Source organism: Oncorhynchus tshawytscha, linkage group LG06 (assembly GCF_018296145.1).
Source record: "Oncorhynchus tshawytscha isolate Ot180627B linkage group LG06, Otsh_v2.0, whole genome shotgun sequence".
NCBI lineage: Eukaryota > Metazoa > Chordata > Actinopteri > Salmoniformes > Salmonidae > Oncorhynchus > Oncorhynchus tshawytscha.
In genome coordinates this window covers 52,392,347-52,408,422 of record NC_056434.1, presented here as the reverse complement: position 1 = coordinate 52,408,422, position 16,076 = coordinate 52,392,347, and the positions used below count along the sequence as shown (strand labels likewise).

At 41.6% G+C, this 16,076-nt stretch overlaps 1 protein-coding gene across 3 annotated transcripts in view; it reads right to left on the bottom strand.

Annotated features, from left to right (window-relative positions):
* Positions 1-2,037: 2,037 nt before the first annotated feature.
* LOC112252710 (calcium/calmodulin-dependent protein kinase type 1D) overlaps positions 2,038-16,076 on the bottom strand; it is a 50,065-nt gene continuing 36,026 nt past the window's right edge. For all 3 annotated transcript variants that reach the window (XM_024424206.2, XM_024424204.2, XM_024424205.2), the window contains 9 exons: positions 11,292-11,366; positions 10,336-10,474; positions 10,138-10,264; positions 9,031-9,106; positions 7,826-7,938; positions 7,203-7,281; positions 5,522-5,609; positions 5,092-5,257; positions 2,038-4,986 (listed from right to left, as the gene is read on the bottom strand). In XM_024424206.2, coding sequence (XP_024279974.1) covers positions 4,814-4,986; positions 5,092-5,257; positions 5,522-5,609; positions 7,203-7,281; positions 7,826-7,938; positions 9,031-9,106; positions 10,138-10,264; positions 10,336-10,474; positions 11,292-11,366 — 1,036 coding nt within the window. In that variant the 3' untranslated portion in view covers positions 2,038-4,813. The remainder of the gene's footprint in view (positions 4,987-5,091; positions 5,258-5,521; positions 5,610-7,202; positions 7,282-7,825; positions 7,939-9,030; positions 9,107-10,137; positions 10,265-10,335; positions 10,475-11,291; positions 11,367-16,076) is intronic.

The following is a 16,076-nucleotide window of genomic DNA, read 5'->3' as shown; positions in this document are numbered from 1 at the left end:
TGGCTTAAGCAGGGGGACACGTCTGGCACTGCAGTATTTGAGTCCCTGGCAGCGTAGTGTGTTACTGATGGTAGGCTTTGTTACTTAGGTCCTAGCTCTCTGCAGGTCATTCACTAGGTCCCCCCATGTGGTTCTGGGATTTTTGCTCACCGTTCTTGTGATCATTTTGACCCCACGGGGTGGGATCTTGCGTGGAGCCCCAGATCGAGGGAGATTATCAGTGGTCTTGTATGTCTTCCATTTCCTAATAATTGCTCCCACAGTTGATTTCTTCAAACCAAGCTGCTTACCTATTGCAGATTCAGTCTTCCCAGCCTGGTGCAGGTCTACAATTTTGTTTCTGGTGTCCTTTGACAGCTCTTTGGTCTTGGCCATAGTGGAGTTTGGAGTGTGACTGTTTGAGGTTGTGGACAGGTGTCTTTTGTACTGATAACAAGTTCAAACAGGTGCTATTAATACAGGTAACGAGTGGAGGACAGAGGAACCTCTTAAAGAAGTTACAGGTCTGTGTTGTTTGTAGGTGACCAAATACTTATTTTCCACCATAATTTGCAAATAAATTCATTAAAAATCCTACAATGTGATTTTCTGGATTTTCTTTTCTTATTTTGTCTGTCATAGTTGAAGTGTACCTATGATGAAAATTACAGGCCTCTCTCATCTTTTTAAGTGGGAGAACTTGCACAATTGGTGGCTGACTAAATACTTTTTTGCCCCACTGTATATGCTTCACAGAGTTCAAATAACAGACATTGCAACATCAACTGTTCAGAGGAGACTGCGTGAATCAGGCCTTCATGATTGAATTGCTGCAAAGAAACCATTACTAAAGGATGCCAAAAAACACGAGCAAAGGAAATTAGAGCGGTGGAAATCTGTCCTTTGGATTGATGAGTCCAAATTGGAGATTTTTGGTTCCAACCGCTGTGTCTTTGTGAGACGCAGAGTAGGTGAACGGATGATCTCCGCATGTGTGGTTCCCACCATGAAGCATGAAGGATGAGATGTGATGGTGCTTTGCTGGTGACACTGTAGGGTATTTATTTAGAATTCAAGGCACACTTAACCAGCATGGCTACCACAGCATTCTGCAGCGATACGCCATCCCATCTGGTTTGCGCTTAGTGGGACTATCATTTATTTTTCAACAGGACAATGACCCAAAACACACCTCCAGGTTGTGTAAGGGCTATTTGACCAAGGAGAGTGATGGAGTGCTGCATCAGATGACCTGGCTTCAACAATCACCCAACCTCAATCAGAATGAGATGGTTTGGGATGAGTTGGACTGCAGAGTGAAGGAAAAGCAGCCAACAAGTGCTCAGCATATGTGGGAACTCCTTCTAGACGGTTGGGAAGCATTCCAGGTGACTCCCTCATGAACCTGGTTGAGAGAATGCAAAGAGCGTGCAAAGCTGTCATCAAGGCAAAGGGTGGCTACTTTGAAGAATCTCAAATATATTGTGATTTGTATAACACTTTTTTAGTTACTACATGATTCCATATGTGATTCATAGTTTTGATGTCTTCACTATTATTCTACAATGTAGAAAATAGTAAAAAAGAAAGAAAGACCCAAACTTTGGACTGGCACTGTATGTGTGTATACACACACACACACACACACACGGTCAAAAGTTTTAGAATACCTACTCATTCAAGGGTTTTTCTTTATTTTGACTATTTTCTACATTGTAGACATCACTATGAAATGATGTAGTAACCTAAAAAAAAGTGTTACACTTTTTTGGCTACTACATGATTATTTCATAGTTTATGTCTTCACTATTATTCTACAATGTAGAAAATAGTCCAAAAGAAAAACCCTTGAATGAGTAGGTGTTCTAAAGCCTTTGACCGGTGGTGTAATATTTCTGTTTTATTAGTCACTGCTTTGCAATAGCACTCCACAGTAAGCCCCCTGGAGTTAAGTATATTCTTACTTTTTATTAGATTTTATTCAAGAGTTAGTCATCTTGTAGTCCAATTTATCACAACCTATATACACAGTATCTCTCAAACAAAGTGCTTTTCATGCATGTTTGTAAAAGCTTTATATTTCGTGCTTTGTATCATGCTGTTTTTGAAAAGAACATACAGTATTTGTAACGTAGAAAATCAATAAACACTGCAATCCAAGCAAATATGGTTACTGAGATGTATATCTACAAAAGGACAAGAGGATCTACATCTTCATGAACATATATCTATACTCATAGTTTACTGCCCCTGAGAAGTAGTTTTTCAAGTCCTTTTACATCAACATTGCACATTGAGATCTACAATTGTGCTCAACATCAAAACATACTAATTTCAAGCTTTTAAGTTGCATCCAGGGTTGGGGGTCAATACCATTTGAAATAAAGTCCATTCAGAAAGTAAACTGAATGAAATGAAATCTACCCTGGTTCCATACATGTCGAACAGTGAAATATTAAGCAGTGGTATCACAGGTAAAAACGCTTGCTAGACAGATTTCCCTCCTCCTTGCAGGGTGAAGACCGTTCGTTTTGGGAGAGAGGAGTGAAGACAGAGAGTGAGGACAGCGAGAGAGACAGCAACTGGCTGCTAAATTCAAAGGACGGGTATGAAAGTACACTGACCAAACAGTGTGTGAGCACTTCTGGGAACAGCCAGCGCCTGGGGGGGAAGAAGCAAAGCAGCACAGGTAACTAAAGTTGGCTATACTACACAGGCTCCTACAAAATTATTCTGCAATGGAGCACTGATTATCAAATGACTTCAATCTTTATTTCTTAGTTTGTCATATGTGTTTAAATTGAACTCTATTGCAGCGGTCATTGTTATAATACGCATCATTTCAGTCTCATCCCAATGATTATTTAAAAAAAAACAATGCCCCCAAAATGGGATATGTCAAACTGTCCATTCCACGTAAGGTTCATCCCCACCAAATTGTTTTAATTATGAGCTGAACTGTCCTGACGGGACACGTAAGAATATGCAAAGCTTGCTTTAGTCAATACATGCATCATCATCATAAACGTCAACCTCAGCATCATAACTGGGATTTCATTTCATCAAATTGTCAAAGTATCTCCCTGAGAACAGGTCACAAAGCTATGCTATCTTTATGCTAATGATGGCATCACAGTTACATCGCAATTATTCATAAGTAACAACTATACATTTGAACCTTCTACTGACAAAATATTTGACCGTTTATACATTACAACGTAAAAGTCTTGTGACACATTTACAAATTTTCCCCCTGTAAGTAAAGTTCTTACAAGAGTCAGAATAAGAAAATAAATCATTCAATACCTTTCAATCAGGAAAAGTGTACGATGAATGCATAACTGTCACAACCGGCATTACCGTCACAACCGGCCGTCAAAACTGCTCTTGCCAGTTGTCTCACACTAGTAAAGCAGGTGTGTGTATGATTCTGCAGATAGATGTGTTTCTCTGACATTATATATCCAGAAAACATAAAGCAAATATATATATATAACCGCTATGCCCTACAGTTGGGAATAATGAACCAGTGATTTTACTCAACCTTAACTGCAGCTAAAAATTAAAACTAGAAATTAGGATAAGAAGTCATCACTATTTTAGCCTTGAATGCTGTTTCAGTTTCATAAAAGTAACTCCTCACAATGGTTTCAGGGTGCAATTTTGAACACAAGGCATAGAGGGCGTGATGCCCCTGACACTCACAGTCTCAGAATTACAGCAGTCTCAATAACAAAGACTAATAAAAACATGGTGAGTTCCCATAAGGAGAAGAAAACGTAATAATTCCATGCGGCAGCATTTGAAAAGAAACACATTCATTGGACCAGCGCTGTTTCTGATTTTACAGGAGATAAGCATTGAAAACGTGACCAGCGGTTGGGAAACAAGTAGTAAAGTGTCTGTAGCTCATTTGAAAAAAAAACGTTTAAACGAATAGAATGACAGTAAAACAGTTAAGTTATTTGTTGGCTGAGTAGTTAACAGAAATTCTCTACGATTGTGTTTATTTTCCACTTTGATGGCAAACTTTCTGTATTGCTAACATTCACTTCCAGTCATTTTCGCTCCAGCGCTGGTCCAATGAATTTGTTTATATTCGAACGCATCTGCACAGAATTATTACGTTGTCTTAACCTTCTCCATCTTCAACCTAGCATAGTGTGGCCTCATAACACCACCAATGTCCCATACAAAACAGGTCTTCTTGTCTTCTGGAGGACAGTCTTACAACACGGCAGTGTTTGAAGTGGAATGACAAAGATGCCGGTATTCATTTCAGGAGCCAGGCTCATTTTCATTTTACAGTACAATATTTTCAATGTCCGTGTTCATATTTTAGAGTGAACATTCTATAAGAGGTGAACATTTTGTGTTGCAATCCGTACCGAGTGCACCAACCCAATTTAAACACTGGGAAACTAAACCCTCTGGTCAGTAGACAGAGAGAGAGAGAGAGACAGTATTCTTCCTCATCTCTTCACCACCAGACCTGTGGTCCGTTAGGAAGTAGAATGTTCAAATAGGCATGTATCATGTAGAACAGATATGATTGTCTGTTTGATAGAATAGGAAATCCTGTGAGCTCTCTTCATTATATTTCACATCTCTGAATACACTTACTGTGGTTGGGTACAGACAGAGTGCTGCCCTGAGAACGCAGTAAGTGCTGAGCCATGGTAAATAGAAGGGGTCCTCAAGTCCTCAATCCCAACAGCTGATAATGGGCGGGATGGGCAGACTAGGAGAGAAATTCTGGAATTCTGAGGGGCTGAATTAGAATACCAACTCAAAGCTCTGTGGTCTCCCAACTGACCTCCCGCGGAACCTGACGTCATTTAGTCCCCATGTGGATGGTAGTGACTGTGGAGGGGCGTGGACGGAGTGGCTCCACCGCTGCAGCTGTAGCCACAACCTGTAGTTCTGCCTGTGGTTCCCCTCTGATGCTGGCAGGGGCACTGCAGGCTGCAGTGGAGAGAGGCAGAGTGGGCAGAGGTTGTGGAGGACCTGAGGGGAGAAGATCACTAGAATCACTCAAAAGTTACACATCCTTGATAGATCCAAAATACCAGACTAAACCGGTAAAGTAACATAAAGGCGTCATTCAGTTACCATCTTTGCGTGAGAGGGTGGCACAGTCTACAGACATGCTCTTGGCCAGCATAGAGTTCGGTCCCTGTTGGTCAAAGCTCATACTGCTGCCAAAGCTGCTGTTCAGACTACTGCCCAGCTGCAAGCGCCTCATATGACGAATCACTGCCGTGGCGTTAAACGCTTGCTGTGGAGGAAACAGAGAGGGAGAAGGAGGGAGAGGAGGCAGGTGAGGAGAGATGGCGAGAACAGGCATGTAAAATAGGAAGGATAACTATGTTTATGTTGGACACAATTTAAAATGTGTACATTGTAAATTGGTACTTTTTGCATGCTTGGGTGTTTAATATGAATGTGTTATTTAATACATTTCATGTGGGATGGGCCACAGGGGGTGACAGAATCTCCCCCCCCCCAAAAAAAAAGAGAGAAGAGTAAATTGTGTACCCACCCTCCATTTGCTTTTGGCAAAATTTTTCCTCATCTGCCGACTGACTGATTCATGGATGTTCTTGCAGAGAGCCGTGTCCCCAGCAATCCTGAAATACAATGTCTGTTTATTGGTTAAAAAGTATTGATAAAGAACATGTAGTGTGCAGATGTTTTTCTTTTATCATGGTTAAAAAAATCCTGGCCTGAGTACCTAGATAGGATGTGTACTGACCGGTCTCACGTTATATAATACCCACCTGTTACAACCACCCTTTGTGAGTCTATATAAACTCTATCAAGCCACCTGCCCAAGTCACAATAGGCCCAAGACGCAATGGCTCAAATGCAACGGACAGGCATCATTTATCCTGCAGGTTACCGCTGGATTTCTTAAAATGCTACTAACATGAGATTACGTGCACCTGCGGGCTAAACTAGGCTTGATTGCAGCAAAAAACCCACTAAGGATAAACCAGCAGATCAGTTGATCTCTCGTTGTTTCCATATGAATTGTTTATGATACCAGACAGCTAGTCGAGGTTCTCTGTTTCAAATATCGACCTATCAGGAGCATTGGAAAACGTAAGGCTGATGAATGTGAAAATACTTGTAGTAGTCCTATATTTCATTCAAACATTTCACCTTAAATATGGCAAAACAATATAATATATGCCAATCGAATTAACTTTAGACTACATTTTCCTTTGATAAAAAAATAAAATGTTCAATTTACTTGATTTAGTTACGCATTTCAAATAAGGACTGTCCAGGGATATTTTACCCCCCAATCTTGATAAGAATTTACCATATCAGACTATTTTATTTTAAAGACAGTTGTATTTAATGGACTATATAAATTGGAAACAAATGAAAGAACGAGTAGGCTACACCGTCAACATTAGTATTCCGTTTCATACACAGTGTCGGGTAAACTGCCATAGTAGACTTGCCGTGGTAAAGGAGGAAATGCTTCATTTCAGTTGTACGGAATGATTGTCAAATATAGAAATCGTCCTTAGTCTGCTCATAAAGTAGGACTAAGTTGTTCCAATGATAATAACAACCGGAGGGCAAAATTGTCTTGGCAATGTAATCATGACTAAAAAGACAACATCGACATCCCCGTTAGGGAGAGGTAAATCGCTGGCCAATGTTGGTTGCAGTTGAGATCAGCTGTGTGAGTGATTTTAGCACGTATTGATGGTTTAATGAGACATCAGCTGGTAATAACCTGGTGGCTTTTGATGGTTGCAATTTTGCATAATTTGCATCCGTGGGTCTCTGTCTTCCCAACCCCCGACTGATTCCCCCCCAGTCTCAGACCAGGAGAGGAGAGAGTTTAGGAGGAGGGGAGGGAGTCATGGTGACAGATGACAGTGGGAGGACACGCATGGCACTGCTCTACGTAACACCTGCATCATCCAGGCATCCTCTATCTGCGTCAGCTTTCACCATGGTGCATTGTTCCCTTTGATTGTTTGGTCCCAATTCACTTACCACCCCTTCCCATTGTTCCTAACACTTTGATGTTTACAGATCGGTAAGGTGGAAGAGATATGAGGAGGCTTTAACGGGCTCTACCTACCCAGACCCTTCAGATCTGCAAACATCAATGGGTTAGGGCAAAGAGAAAGGGGTATGGAGTAAATTGGGACCAGTATGATGGTGCTCAGTCAGTCTGGTGGCAATCAGACACTCACCAGGGGTGGGCTAGAGCCTGGTCACAGGTGAATCTCTTCTGTGGATCCTTCTCCATCAGAGAGCTGATGAACTCTTTGGCTGTATGTGGAAGATACACACAATCTCACTCATGGGACTGTATACCATGTGCCATTAATTCAAGATTGCAATTACACACAAACAATTGTATACGTGCACACACATTCATATACAAGCCCAGCTATGTCTTACTATACTCGTGTGGACTTTTTGGAGACCAACAATTGATTCCCCATTCAAAATCTTATTTTCCCTAACCCCCTTTCCATTTCCCTCACCCCTAGTCCTTACCCTGACCCCTAAACCTAACCGTAAAATCTCAATTTTACAAGTGAGGACCGGAGAAATGTCCTCACTTCACTGAATTTCAGTTGGTTTACTATTCTTATGAAGACATCGGGTACTGGATCCTGTGTGGCTCAGTTGGTAGAGCATGGTCCTTGCAATGCCAATGTGGTGGGTTCAATTCCCACAGGAGACGAGTTTGAAAAAAAGTATGAAAATATATGCACTCACTACTTTAAGTAGCTCTGGGTAAAAGTGTCGGCAAAATGACTAGAATGGCAAATGAGCATGTGTACAGATGCAAACACACACGGCTCACCTGAATCCGATATATCATCCCAATAGGGTGCATCAAACTCATAGTCTGCCTTGAGTATCTGCTCAAACAACTTAGAGTCATTCTCGTCATAGAATGGAGGGTAACCACACAACCTTGGGGACAGATAACATATCAATATACAGTGCCTACAGAAAATATTCACACCCTTGACTCATTCCACATTGTGTTGTGTTACAGCCTGAATTAAAAATGTAGCTATTATTTCTTTCTTTACATTTACATAAGTATTCACACCTTGTAGCCCATACATGTCAGAATCACCTTTGGCAGTGAATACGGCTGTAACTCTTTCTGGGTGAGTCTCTAAGAGCTTTGAACACCTGCATTGAACAATATTTGCACATTATTCTTAAAAAATATATAAACAAGCTGGTTGTTGATCCTTGCTAGACAGCCAATTTGAAGTCTTGCCATATATTTTCAAGCCGATTTAGGTCAAAACTGTAACTAAGCCACTCAAGAACATTCAATGTCATCTTGGTAAGCAACTCCTGTGTAGACTTGGCCTTGTGTTTTTAGGTTACTGTCATGCTGAAAGGTGACGTTGACTCCCAGTGTCTGTTGAAGAGTGGTAACTCAGTGATGTGTTTTGTTGGATTCACCCCAAACATAACGCTTTGTATTCAGGACATGAAGTTAATTTCTTTGCTGCAGTTTTACTTTAATGCTTTATTGCAAACAGGATGCATGTTTTGAAATATTTGCTATTCTGTACAGGCTTCCTTCTTTTTCACTGTCATTTAGGTTAGTATTGTGGAGTAACTTCAATGTTGTTGATCCATCCTCTGTTCTCTTCCATCACAGCCATTCAACTCCGTAATTGTTTTACCTCTCTGGTCTTTGTGGTTGAATCAGTGTCTGAAATTCACTGCACGACCTTACAGATAAATGTATGTGTGTCGTACAGAGATGAATTAGTCTTTCAAAAATCACGTTAAACACTATTATTGCACACAGAGTGAGTCCATGCAACTTATTATGTGACCTTTTTAAACACATTTTTACTCCTGAATTTATATAGGCTTGCCTTAACAAAGGGGTTGAATACATAGACAAGACATTTCAGCATTCCATTCATTTGTTAAAAAAAGATCTAATCACATCATTTCACTTTTGACATTATGGGGTATTGTGCCTAGGCCAGTGACACACACAAAAAGAAAACGTTGTTATGAGGTACTTACAGAATGTAGGCGATGACTCCGATAGACCAGCAGTCCACTGCCTTGCTGTAGGGCTTCTGAGCCAGAACCTCTGGGGCTGTGGAGAACATCATAAGGTTCAGGGGGAGATTTAGAACATTGAGGCCTTGCATAACAATCCCTGCGTTGAGCTTGTATTGACACTAGCAAAGTATGTTCCAAACATACTGGTGTGGATAGGAAATAAGGCTTCTTCCACATTAACCCCTAAGTAAACAAGGACGCAATAGAAGTAAGGGAGAACCAAAGCTCTGCTGCCATATGTTCTTATGGAGTGTTGTTCAGAAACCACCCACTACTTCACCACTGTATCTACCAAACTCCTATTCATTTTGTTTGGGTGAGGTTTCCTCCGGTCCAATTAGGTGAATTATGTTTAGGTTAACCCAGAAGTAGAGATATGTTTAGATTATGTCACTACTGCAGACTTCCTTATGTCATGTCTTCCTTCCGTTTTACCTAATGAAACCCAGAGCAGGTTGCACTGTAACACGTTACGCTATATCTCAACTAACCCGTTAATGGGCGATAAACTGCAACAAGGCTCAAGATTCAAGGCCTGGTTATTTCATGTTCACGAATGTTGCATTTTACCTAATGAAGCCCATAGCGGGTGGTAACTGTAACAAAAGGTCTACCCGTTAAAGAGATTACGTGCTACACCAGGAAACCCATTGTGAGTGGTAACCGTAACAAAAAAAAAGGTCTATACTTTACTCCAGCATACCCATTACGGGCGGTAACTATAGAAACAAGGTTGCTATATTCACGTCAGGGGAATTTAGTGAAGTGTCATCCTAATCGCAACGCACCTGCTTGTTATTGCATTTCCATTTCCTTTTGAGCGTGTTGCACTTGCATTCAGTAGCGTGTATGAATCACATGATTATGAAGGCATAACTGAAAGCATGCATACTTTTTTTTGTTGCATTTATGTCGTTTTGTCTTTGTGATGTACTTGTCTATTCACATTCTATATTAGGTATATTATGTTTCATGTTCGGTGTGGACCCCAGGAAGAGTAGCTGCTGCTTTAGCAGTAGCTAATATGGATCCTAACAGCCCAGAGGGTAGAGAGAACAGCCTCACCCACATATCCTGGCGTCCCACAGGCAGTGGCCATCACGTCTCCTGTCCCCTCCATCTTAGACAGACCAAAGTCACTGATCATGATCTTGGCCTCGTCATGGGGGTTGTAGTAAAGCAGGTTCTCTGGCTGAGGAAAGAAACGATCAATATTGGGAAATACGCGATTTGAGCTCTGTGTATATGTGTCTTACTCAGTACCTTGAGGTCCCTGTGTACGATGCCCATGTCGTGGAGGTAGTTGACAGCGTCAAGCACCTGTTTAATGAGTCTGCTGGCGTCCATCTCTGTGTAGAAACCCTTCTCTACGATGCGGTCAAACAACTCACCACCAGACACCCTGAGACAGAGACAGAGGTTGAGTCAATCTAACCCAACCGTAACCCTAGCATCAAGTCTATTTCCGGGGTTCAACTTCAACCCTAACCATAACCCTGGCTTCATGTCCAGTTCCTGGTTCAACCCTAGCCTCAACCCCAACCCTTTACGATGCAGTCAAACAGCTTTCGTTCAGATACTTTGAGGAGATTGAGGACTGAATGAACCTAACCCTCACTTAGGGCTGGTTCCCAAGATACTTAAAACACATGTCACCCTAACGAAGCTTCGTGTCGAAATGTTGGTGAATAAATGATTGCATCGGAGCTAGTGTGCAGCTTTTATCTTTTCTTTCAAACTTTTCAGACACTTAATCTTAGTCCTGAATGAAAAGGCTATTTCAATAGAGATTCTCCATTGATCATGCCTTTTTTTAAATCAGTCAAGGCTAAATCCATGTCTGGGAAACTGACCCTAGAGATTCTTTTTAAATTAGTATTTTGCCAGACTGTGTTTGCTACAGTGTTACAACCATGACACAAAAGAAACATAGAAGCAACTCTTTGGGAATGCTTACATCCACACAGGTTTGCTTTTGTATTGCCAAGGCCAAATGCACCTCGATAACCCCTGAACGCCTACTGCAGCAAAACATGATACGTTATCACAGTGATTTGATTTGGACCAGTGCTCACACGGACACAGAGTACCGGCACATCTTATTTTCATTACAGACACCTCTTATAGAAATATGAACACCGGTCCTGCATTATCAGAAAGACAGACAGACATATACAAGATACAGACAGACAAAATGGTGGTTGAGGTACTGTACTCACAACTGCATGATGAGGTATAGGTGGTTGGAGCTCTCATAGATGTCCTCCAAAGCCACAATGTTCTCATGTTTTATCCTGAAGAGGGGAAACTTATTTAATTGGCTTACTGTTTTACTACCCTCTGATCATTTCAATGCACAGCACAATAAAGCACAATTTCCTCACCAAATAGTTTTATTCATTGCATTCATCACAACAAAGCAATGTCAGTCCCAAACAGCACCATATTCCCTATAGTGCACTACTTTTGACCAGAGTCCATTTGAAACGCAGCTATTTTCATGTTAAATTTCTTTGAATCATCAAGTGTTTTCAATTTTCTTTCTGTTCTCAATAGGCCATAGAAAAAATCTGTGTGGGCGAAAAGTGTGTGTGTGTGTGTGTGTGTGTGTGTGTGTGTGTGTGTGTGTGTGTGTGTGTGTCTGGTGACAAGGCAGACAATGAACTTGTTGAAACCTCTACTTCAGTGTTTCACCAGCAGCAAGGAGAAATGTCTTAATCCCAAATTGCACCCTATTCCCCATATTGTGCCCTACTTTTGACCAAAGTCCATTGAGCTACATAGGGAATAGGGTGCTATTTGAGACACACAGAAAGAAAGTCCCTCTGCTCAGAGTTCTAACTAATCATAGGGTGTCCACCCACTCTCCCCAATGTGAGTAAAAAAAGGACTTGGTGATGAAATTTCACTTCCTTACGTTATAAAACACACTTTACCAAGACAAATATGATAATTCATGTTCTGAATCGTTCAGAGGGGTCTTTCTCGAACATTTCATAAACATACCTAAAAAAGTCAGATTTCGTAAACTGATACATCCCATAATAAGCAACGAGCTCTGTTGATAGCAGTGCAGTTTTCTCGGAAAAACTTCAGTCGATTTCATATTTTGTGGTTGTTGTCTTTAAATTTGTTTCTGTGGGTCGCAAAGGGCTAAATCTGTGTGACACGAGCTGAAGTCAATGTAAAAGGCTTTGAAAATAGAAAGCTTAGTATGCGCTCAGAAATGTTAGAAAAACAGGAATTTTAAATTAATCTGAAAAGTGCATCTAGTACTAAAATATGAAAACACTACATGTCATGTCTCAAAATCAATATCCATCTTACCTCTAAATTGTTTAATGTCCTACAGATTCGAGAAGATATATGACAAGTTTATTTAAAATCACTCAAAATCATGGCAAAGCATATTCTGTAGGAGGGGTTAATATCAATTTCTAATAATTTCACAAGATTTATATGAATCGGGTCATGAACATATAGACTTTGAAATTAACATTTGGTTGCTCCCTGCCTATAGGCAGAAACTCAAACAGGAAGTACCCGTGCTAAGACTATGCAACGCTGGTCTGACCAATCGGAATCCACTCTTCAAGATAGTTTTGATCATGCGGACTGGGATATGTTGCAGGTAGCCTCCGAGAACAACATTGATGAATACATTGATATGGTGACTGAGTTTATCAGGAAGTGTATAGGAGATGTTGTACCCACTGTGACAATTAAAACCTACCCTAACCAACAAACGTGGATATATGGCAGCATTCGCAAAAAAACAAGCGAGAATCACCGCATTTAACTATGGCAAGGTGACTGGGAATATGGCCAAATACAAAACGGTGTAGTTATTCCCTCCGTAAGGCAATCAAACAGGCAAAATGTCAGTATAGAGACAAAGTAGATTCGTAATTCAACGCCTCAGATACGAGACATATATGGCAGGGTCTACAGATTGTAACGAAAAACAAAAAGAAAAGAAGCCACATCACGGTCACCGATGTCAAGTTAAACACCTTCTTCGCCCGCTGTGAGGATAACACAGTGCCACAGACGCGGCCTGCTGCCAAAGACTGTGGGCTCTCCTCCTCCAAGGCTGATGTGAGCAAGATATTTAAGCATGTTAACCCTCGCAAGGCTGCCGGCCCAGACGGCATCCCTAGTCGCTTACTCAGAGCATGCGCAGACCAGCTGGCTGGAGTGTTTACAGACATATTCAATCTCTCCCTATCTTAGTCTGCTGTCCCCACATGCTTCAAGATGGTCACCATTATTTCTGTACCCAAGAAAGCAAAGGTAGCTGAACTAAATGACTATTGCCCCATAGCACTCACTTCTTTCATCATGAAGTGCTTTGAGAGACTAGTCAAGGACCATATCACCTCTACCTTACCTCACACCGTAGACCCATTTCAATTTGCCCCAATAGATCCACAGATGATGCAATCACCATCACACTGCACAGTGCCCTATCCCATCTGTACAAGAGGAATACCTGTACAGTAGGAATGCTGTTCATTGACAATAGCTCAGCATTCAACACCATAGTACCCTCCAAGCTCATCATTTAGCTCGAGGCCCTGGGTCTGAACCCCACCCTGTGCAACTGGGTCCTGGATTTCCTGACGGGCCACCCCCAGGATGTGAAAGTAGGAAACAAACCTCCACTTCGTTGATTCTCAACACTGGGGCCCCACAAGGGTGCGTGCTCAGCCCCCTCCTGTACTCCTTGTTCACCCATGACAGCGTGGCCACGCAAGCCTTCAACTCAATCATCAAGTTTGTGGACGACAACAATAGGCCTGATTACCAACAATGACGAGACAGGCTACAGGGAGGAGGTAAGGGTCCTGGGAGTGTGGTGCCAGGAAAATAACCTTTCACTCAACGTCACCAAAACAAAGGAGCTGATCATGAACTTCAGGAAACAGCAGAGGGAACACCCCCCTATTGTCATCGACCGGACCGCAGAAGAGAAGGTGGAAAGCTTCAGCAGCGTACACATCACTGACACACTGAAATGTTCCACTCACACAGCCAGTGTAGTGAAGAAGGTGCAACAGCGCCTCTTCCACCTCAGGAGGCTGAAGAAATTTGGCATAGCACCTAAAACCCTCAAATATGTACAATTGAGAGGATCCTGTCGGGCTTTATCACCTCCTGTTAAGGCAACTGCACTGCCCGCAACCGCAGTGCTCTCCAGACACATCACCGGGGGAAAACTACCTGCCCTCCAGGACACCTACAGCACCCGATGTCACAGGAAGGGCAAAAAGATCATTAAGGACAACAACCACGAGAGCCACTGCCTGTTCACCCCGCTATCATCCAGAAGGTGAGGTCAGTACAGGTTGGGACCAAGAGACAAAGCTGGGGCCGAGAGACTGAAAAACAGCTTCTATCTCAAGGCCATCAGACTGTTAAACAGCCATCACTAGCACAGAGGCAGCTGCCCTATATCCATAGACTTGAAATCACTGGCCACTTTAATAATGGAGCACTAGTCACTTTAATAATGTTTACATATTTTCCATTACTCATCTCATTTGTATATACTGTATCTTTATCTATGCCACTCTGACATTGCTTGTCCAAATATTTATGAATATATTTTTTGACCTTTATTTAACTAGGCAAGTCAGTTAAGAACACATTCTTATTTTCAATGATGGCCTAGAAACAGTGGGTTAACTGCCTGTCCAGGGGTAGAACGACAGATTTGTACCTTGTCAGCTCGGGGATTTGAACTTGCAACCTATCAGTTACTAGTCCAATGCTCTAACCACTAGGCTACCCTGCCGCCCCAATATTTTAATTCGATTCATTTAGATTTGTGTGTATTGTTGTGAAATTGTTAGATATTACTTGTTAAATATTACTGCACTGTTGGAGCTAGAAACACAAGAATTTCCCTACACCCGTAATAACATCTGTTAAACACGTGTATGTGACCAATACAATTTGATTTGGATTTGATTTATAGGATATTCCCTCCATCGCGACACGGCTGCCCAGTTGAAGAGCTTGTGATCTCCATGCAGCACCACAGCACCATTCGCCTTCGGAAAAGCAACCCTCAGCCTCAGAAGATGCCCTTCTGGAGGCATGCATTCATTGTCATTATACCCCAATGTAGGCCTATTTGCCTGCTAGCCAAATAAAGCGCAGAAAATGCATGATGCGCGCAACTCGTCAATCCAACCCTCTGTTCCCCCTCATGTCTTTGTCAGAGATTGTTTGTTATTCAGTGTTGTATTGGTGTGCGTCGGGTCCTCGTACCCACTTTGTTTATTGTTACATTTAGTGTTTGGAGTATGTTTCGTTTATTGTTATTAAATAACTCCATTACACTCAGTTTGATTCTCCTGCACCTGACTTCCCTGCCACCTAAAACACATGACTCTGACAAGCACATGCAGTGGCTGATCGGGAAAACAGATCTCGCATTAAGAATAGGCTACAGATGGTCTTGACCATTTGGGACCCCTTGGCTATTTCGCTCAGGACAGGTTACAGCCTAGACTTAATCAATATTTTGTTTTGTCTCATTTATTGAAATGGATATATAGCCTCTGTGTGACGGGGTTGTGCAACGAAAATGGCTATAACAAACCTACATACAGAGTGGAATTCATTAATAAAACAATCAAAACGCCTAATACAAGGCCTAGAGTCTGTTCTCCCAAATACAGGAAAAAGTACGATTCATTAGGTATGCAATTATATGGCCATTAACTAACACACAACAGCATGGCATATTTAAAAAGCGGAATAAGCCTAAATAATATTTACTTTCTATTTTGCAGCTTGGGCGGTTATTCTAGACAAGGCTCTTCTGTGTCTTTATCATTCTCACACAAGTCATTTGCTGAAGGCCCAAGCTTATACTATGTCATCTACTGGTATAGCGTAGTTATTGAATGCACTTCTAAAACAAGCTCAAGACTTTTAATTTGCAAATTAAACCGGAAGCTGCAAAGCTGCAAGAGTTGCTTTAACTAGCTAAC